Consider the following 7,498-nt stretch of genomic DNA (forward strand, 5'->3'; position numbering starts at 1 on the left):
CAAGTCCTAAATTCTCTGTAAAGGCAGAGGTCCAAAGGAGGTACTTCTGCCGCCTACCGCTCCACATCCTGGCTCTTAGGGCCTCTGGCCTCATAAGTGGGTCCTCGAGTTCGCTCTTAAGACACTTGAGGGTAGGGGAAGCCGGGAGAATGTCAAGTGGGAGGAAAAGAAGGAGACATATGTAATACCCTTTGTAATACTTTAAGCAATAAAAAAAAAAAAAGACAGCTTGCTCCTGTGAGTGCCACCTCATTTGTACCACACAGTAACCAGGATCTGACTCAAGTCACTTGGGAGGTGTCCATTAGCAGGAGTCATTGTGGCCAGGAAGCCAGATGACTGGCAAAGCCACCTAATTCTAGTTGGCAGGAGGAACGTGCAGTGAGAGCATGATCGGTGTTTGGTGGTGGGGGCAGGAGGAGCAGGGCTCAGAGGAGCTGGCCTGGCAGGCGGTGGGGCATGCTGGTGTGCAGAGGCTGATCAGGGCTCTGGGTGGGGCAGGGGCATGGGGATTCCCACGGCACTGACACGGCCCTGTGTTCCCTGCAGGCCCCCAGCTCAGCCAGGCCATCCTCCACCAGTACTGCCACCCCCCGAACCTGCTGGAGCTCTTCGGCACCATTCGCCAGCTGGACTTGGAGGACATCTTCAGGAAGAGCAAGCCTCGCTACCACAAGCGCACCAGCTCCGCCGTCTGGATCTCGCCGCCCCTGCAGGGCAGCAGGGTCCCCAGCAGTCTGACCTGCAGTCTGAAGTACTGAGGCAGGCCTGCCGGCCTTCTCGCCCACCCGTGTCTGACTGTCCACCTCTCCCTGGGCCTCCTGCCCTCCTCCCTTGCGCTCTGACCCTGAGGGCTGTTCTGTAAATGCTCTGGTGGCCCCGCCTGTGTGGAGGCTGCGCTCGGTGTGTGTTTGCGGAAGTGCCAGGTGCAGCCACGCCGGGCTCGCAGGCAGCACTTTGTAAATAGGTTGCTATAATTTTAGCCTGGACTTTGACAGGTATATTAATAAAGTTTATTTTTTTAAGCATGCCGTGGGTTTTGTGAAGACCAGGGGCCTCGGCAGACCCTGGGCCCTGGCCCTGCAGCCCTGTGTCGTGGGCCACCATGCAGGCTGGAGGCCTTGTCCTGGTGGTTCAAGGTCACCTGGGTCCCACCCCCAGGAGTAATGATGCGGTGGGTGATGGTGATGCCATCCCTGGGCAACCCTGAGACACACTTCTGCCCCCATGATGGTCAGGAGCAGATACTCCCTGTTTTTCTGGGGGTGGGGGGGGGTGCCCTGTTTGTAAGGGGCGGTGCTTATTCACTGGGGGAGACCTGGGGTTGAGGTTGGGAGAACTGGACACTTTTTAAAAAATATATTTTATTGATTTTTTGCAGAGAGGAAGGGAGAGATAGAGAGTCAGAAATATCGATGAGAGAAACATCGATCAGCCGCCTCCTGCACACCTCCTACCGGGGATGTGCCCGCAACCCAGGCACATGCCCTTGACCGGAATCGAACCTGGGACCCTTCAGTCCGCAGGCCGACGCTCCATCCACTGAGCCAAACCGGTTTCGGCGAGAACTGGACTCTTGACACAGCTCAGCCACCGAAGGCAGTCGTCTCTCAGCCCCTTGCTGCATGGATGGTGCTGGTTGAGCTGCTTAAGAGGATCAGAGAGGGCTGATTAGAAAGGAGATGTCTCTCGAAACTACCTCGAGGCCAGTGCTCGCCAGCAGTTAAGATGTTTCTCCAATAAAACCAGGAAGCTGCTAATGAAATGCTCAGTGCTAATGGAAGCTGGCTCTGGTCCCAGCGGAGCTCTGAACGTGTGCGGGTCGGCCCTCCCCCTCTGCTGCTATAGCCCTGCAGCGGGCCAGTGGGCCAGACCAAGCCACGGCCAGTTCCTGTGGAGTCTGCCTGGGACCACGCAATAGAAACGTCTCCGCTGCTTTGCTCAGGGCAGAGGGAAGTAGCTGCAACAGGCCTGATGGCCGCAAAGCTGAAAATACCATGACCCTTTACAGAAAACCTTTGCTCCTTTAGGACTAAACAAAGGATAAATCAAGAGTGCTTTTCAAAAGGAGGAAATAGTGGACATACATGGTTGCCTGAAATCTAGAGGACTCCACTCATGCCAACTAAAACATTTTACGCTGCATTTAAATTTGGTGCACAATTCAAATTTGTTCCATACGTTCTCTGACTAGAAACTTGTGTTGAATCAACTGGAGAGTGTCGTTGCCTAAAGTCACAATGTCAAAATATTACTTTCTGCCCTAGCTGGCTTGGCTCAGTGGATAGAGCATCAGACTGCGGACTAAAGGGTTCCAGGTTCAATCTCAATCAAGGGCATATGCCCGAGTTGCAGGATCGATCCCCAGAAGGGGACGTGCAGGAAGCAGCCAATCCATGGTTCTCTCTCATCATTGATGTTTCATCTCTCCCTCTCTGAAATCAATAAAAATATATTAATACAACAACAAAACCCCAAAGTATTACTTCCTGCAAGCATCTATCTATCTATCTATCTATCTATCTATCTATCTATCTAAAGAGCCAGGGTCTGTAATGTCCAAAACGACCAAACGTCAGGCTGTGCACACAGCAGGCTCGGGTGGGTGGGGACTGGCAAGGTCGGCTGAACTGCCGACCTCTCGGCCCCTCCCGCCCAGCTCCCACGGGTGCCGCGGCGACCCAGCACTGACTGCCGAGGGGCTGTGGGCCCCGGGACATCCTGGTGCTGCAGCAGGAGGGGGCTGTGGGCCCCAGCCGGCCAGGGCACGGTGGAACTCTGGGTCTCATGCAATCGGGGGTGTTGGCCAGCCTTCGAATTCAGACCCTGACAGGAGGGAGATGGGAGCCCCATTCCTTGCAGAATCGGCTGGTGGATAGCTTGCTGTCAGTGGCCTGCCAGCCAGGAATCCCATTCACCTGCACCCCGGACCCTGGCGATCAGGCCAGCAGGGGAGGGCAGTTAGGGGCTATCAGGCAGGCAGACAGAAAGGTTAGGGGTGATCAGACAGGCAGGCAGGTGAGCGGTTAGGAGCTAGCGGTCCCAGATGGCAAGAGGGATATCAGACTGCCGGTTGGACATCCCCCAAGGGGTCCCTGATTGGAGAGGGTTCAGGCTGGGTTAAGGGAACCCCCCCCCCCCCGCCTGCACAAATTTCATGCACCAGGCCACTAGTATTTAAATAATGTTTCAGAAAAAGTTATTACTCAGCAAAAAGGCAGTTCCAGTTCTGCATCTTTACCAGCACTTGATATTGTCAGTATTTCTTATTTAGCCATTTTAATAGATATGTAGTGACATCTCGTCATGGTTTTCATTCACATTTCTCTAATGGAAAGTTGGATTATTTACCATCTGTGTATCTTCTTTGATGAAGTATGCAAATCTTTTGTTCATTTTTAATTTCTTTTGCCTTTTAAATTGTTTTTGTTCTTTTTCTAATATTTTTGGTGCATTTTTACAGTGGGTAGTTTTCTTACTGTTGAGCTTAGAACCTTTATGTATTTTGGGTACAAATTGCTTCTCAGTTACATGATGTGCAATATTTTCTCCTAGGTTGCAGCTTGCCTCTTCATTCACTTAACGGCGTTTTTCATAGAGCAACGATTTTTATTTGGGTGAAGTCCAGTTTATTAAATTTTTTTTCTTACATGGATTTTGCTTTTTGGTGGCATGTCTAAGAAATCTTTGTTTAGCCTCAGTTCTTAAAGATTTTCTACTATATTTTCTTCTAAATGTTTTATACTTTAACATGAAATTTAGATTTATAATCTCTTGAGTTAATTTTTTCAAAATGTGAGGGTGATGGTTTTTGTTTGGGGACATGTGGATGGATGTCTGGTTGTTTCAGGACCCTTTCTTGAAAAGTCTATTCTTTTACCAATGAATTTCTTTTGTATGTTTGTCAAGAATCAATTAGCCATTTTAATATAGGTTCATTTCTGGACTCTGTATTCTCTTCCATTGGTCTATGCGTGTCTCCTTTTGTCAATAGCACATGGTCATGATTACTGTAGCTTTTTGTGTCTTAAAAATCTGGTAGTGTGATTCCTACAACTTTATTCTTGCAAAATTATTTTGGCTTTTCTATCAGTTTTGCCTTCCTACGTAAATTTTAGAATCAGTTTGTCTATACAAAATCCCTGCTGGGATTTTCACTGGATTGAATTATATCTATAGGATAAGTTTGGGGAGAGTTCACATATTTAGGATGGGGAATCTTCTAAACCATGAATATGACATGTCTCCATTTATTTCCCTTTTTTTTTGTTTCTTTCACCAGCATTATGTAGTTTCAGCATACAGACTCTGTACAAGTTTTATTGGATTTAGAGCTAAGTAATTGTTTTCTTGGAACTATTGTAAATGGTGTTGTTTTCCTAATTTTGGTTTCTACTTGTTCATTGCTGGTATATGGACATACAGTTTATTTTTGTGTGTTGACGTATCTTGTGATGCAATGAAAGCAGTACTTAGAGGGAGAGTTATAGCACTAGATGAAGGGGGGAAAAGTCTCAAATCAGTGATCCCAGTTTCCACTTAAGAAAAAGTTGAGCAAATAAAAGTATAAGCAGAAGAGGAGAAATAACAAAGGTAGAGCAGAAGTCAATGCCATTGGAAAGGAAAAGGTAAATAGGAAAAATGTAACCCAGAAGCTGTTCTTTGAGAAGCTCTAGAACAATCCATATACCTGTCCAGACTGAACAGGATTTAAAGAAAGAAATGACCAATGCTGAGAATGAGAGAGGTAAAACCACTAAAGGTTCTCCAAATATTATGAACAACTATGGCAATAATAGGATAAGAAAATCTACCATATCGATACATGAGGAAAACCATGTGATTAATAAATGCTGAAGGTGCATTTGACAATTCACTAATTTATGATAAAAGCTCTAAGCAAATCATAATTTACAGGGAATTTCCTCGGTTTGATAAAGCACATTTAGGGGAAAAATTCTCTACCAAACATGGTGAATGGATGCATTCCTCCCAACAAGTTTAATGCAAGGATGTCCACTGCATTGCTTCTGAACATTTTATAGGAGGTTCTAGCCAGTGCAGTAGAGCAAAAAGAAAAAGGCCCTGTAAATGAAGAATCGCTTCTCAGCTTTTTGGCTAAGATCAAGTGTAAAACTGTTTTCAGAGATGACTTGTCGAAAATCTGATAGTGTCTACCAAAGGATTAATGAGTTTAGCATGGTTGCAGGATATAAGATAAATATACAAAAATTAATTGTATTTCTATAAACTTAGCTTGAACACTCAGAAATTAAGAAACAGTGCAATTTATAATATCCAGAATTATCAAAATCTTAGGGATATATTTAATAAAAGGTATGAAAGATCTGTACAGTAACATCTATAAAATATTGCATCAACAGCAGGTTGAATAAAGTGGTTTATGAATTTTCAGAGAACTTCCTAGAGAAGTCCAAATAACCTGAGGATCATGTAAACATCTGATATACAGGATGGTCTTAGGCAACCCCTGTGAAAGGGTCGTTTGACCGCCAAAGGGGTCGCGACCCACAGGTTGAGAACCGCTGTTCTAGACTATTTATTCAGTTAATTAGGTTGGTTTATCATGTTGTGGGCAGCAAACTACCAGTTAGTAACCCTTGGCCTCCAACTGGCTGGAAATAAGATGAGGCCTGTCGATGACCGTCACCGTGCCAGGGGCCTACATTCTCTTAGTTTCAGAGTCACTTCATCCTGCTCATCTTTCTGTTGTTACAGCTGAAGGTCTGCAAGTTACACAGCCTGACTCCCTTCCACCTGCCTTTTTGGTGTTGTCAGTCAGTGATCTTTTATAAAAAAGAAAAGAAAGAATTGAACAGATGAAGGAACTAGGTTGAGCCATCAACCAGAGAACTGGATTGAGTCAGAAACTGAGATGCAAGCAGCTGAGCTAGATCGTAAGTGTCATCCCTTCCCTTCCATCTGATGTGTCCCCACTACCAGACACCCAGACTGAAAGTCCCTCCTGGTTACTTTATCATTCACATCAATGCCTGAGCTGGACCTAGTGGCCTCCAAACTGTGCACAACTTTATTTTCGGAAAGTTAGTCGACTCACTTGTTAAAATGGGAAATGTAATAGCTTACTGATCTGTAGCAATGATTAAATATGGTAAGTTATGTTTGCACATTGTCTGACCATTGTTTGCAATAAAAATATCACTACTCTTTTAATTACCAGTATTATTATTATTAGGTACAGAATGTCACCCGAAGGCCCTGTATGCAGGATGACAATGGTATGTTTGCAGTCATTTTAATGACTTTATTTTATTTTAATTTTTGTTAAACCTCACCTGAAGATATTTTTTCCATTGATTTTTTAGAGAGAGTGAAAGGGAAGAGGAGAAGGAGAAAGAGAGAGAGAGAGAGAGAGAGAGAGAGAGAGAGAGAGAGAGAGAGAGAGAGAGAGAGAGAGAGAGAGAGAGAGAGAGAGAGAGAGAGAGAGAGAGAGAGAGAGAGAGAGAGAGAGAGAAGAGAGGGAAACACCTATGTGAGAGAGACACATTGATTGGTTGCTTCCCTCAGGCACCTGGACCAGGGCCTGGGATCAATCCTGCAGCCCAGGTATGTGTCCTTGACTGAGAATCCAACTGTTGATTCTCTAGTGCCCTGTCCAACACTCTTACCACTGAGTAACAACAGCCAGGGTTCAATGCTGATATTTTTTTTTAAAATATATTTCTTTATTGATTTCAGAGAGAAAGCGAGAAGGAGAGATGGAAACATCAATGATGAGAGAGAATCATTGATCGGCTGCCTCCTGCACGCCCTCTACTGGGGACCAAGCCCGCAACCCAGGCATGTGCCCTTGGCCGGAATCGAACCCGGGACCCCCCAGTCCGCAGGCTGACGCTCTACCCACTGAGCCAAGTCGGCTAGGGCTCAATGCTGATATTTTACTGAAAATTATATCCCCCACCCAGCCCCTGGGAACTACCATTCTCTCTGTGCCTATTAATCGGACTGCTCTAGAACCCTTGTGTATAGAAATAATATATTATTGTCTTTCTGTGACTGGCTTACTTCACATGGTGTACTGTCCTCTGTGTTCACCTATGTTGCAGCATGTGACAGATCCCCTTGCTGTATAATGCTGAGTACTAGCAACATCCCTCTACATGTATGACCCACACTGTGCTTATCCACTCACCTGTCCATGGACTCTTGGGCTATTGTGAATTATGCTACTATTAGATGGGTATGCAAGGATGTGTTTGAGACACTGCATATATACTTAGAGGTGTAATTTTATGTGTAATACTAGGGGCCCGGTGCATGAAATTCGTGCACTTGGTGTGTGTGGGGGGAGTGTCCCTCAGCCCAGCCTGCCCCCTCTCACATATTGGGAGCCCTCAGGCATTGACCCCCATCACCCTCCAATCGCAGGATCGGACCCTCATTTCCCCCCATCACTGGTTCTGCCCCCAGCCCAGGCCTGATGCCTCTGGCCCAGGCATCAGGCCTGGGCAGGGGA

The 7,498-nt window shown here is 46.1% G+C and overlaps 1 protein-coding gene across 2 annotated transcripts in view; it reads left to right on the top strand.

The window, feature by feature from the left end:
• LOC102752449 (inner centromere protein-like) overlaps positions 1-1,025 on the top strand; it is a 73,401-nt gene extending 72,376 nt beyond the window's left edge. For both annotated transcript variants that reach the window (XM_015557471.1, XM_015557470.1), the window contains exon 16: positions 550-1,025. In XM_015557471.1, the coding sequence (XP_015412957.1) occupies positions 550-761 (212 nt within the window). In that variant the 3' untranslated portion in view covers positions 762-1,025. The remainder of the gene's footprint in view (positions 1-549) is intronic.
• Positions 1,026-7,498: the final 6,473 nt, after the last annotated feature.

The sequence above is a fragment of the Myotis davidii genome, unplaced genomic scaffold, assembly GCF_000327345.1.
Source record: "Myotis davidii unplaced genomic scaffold, ASM32734v1 scaffold509, whole genome shotgun sequence".
Classification (NCBI taxonomy): domain Eukaryota; kingdom Metazoa; phylum Chordata; class Mammalia; order Chiroptera; family Vespertilionidae; genus Myotis; species Myotis davidii.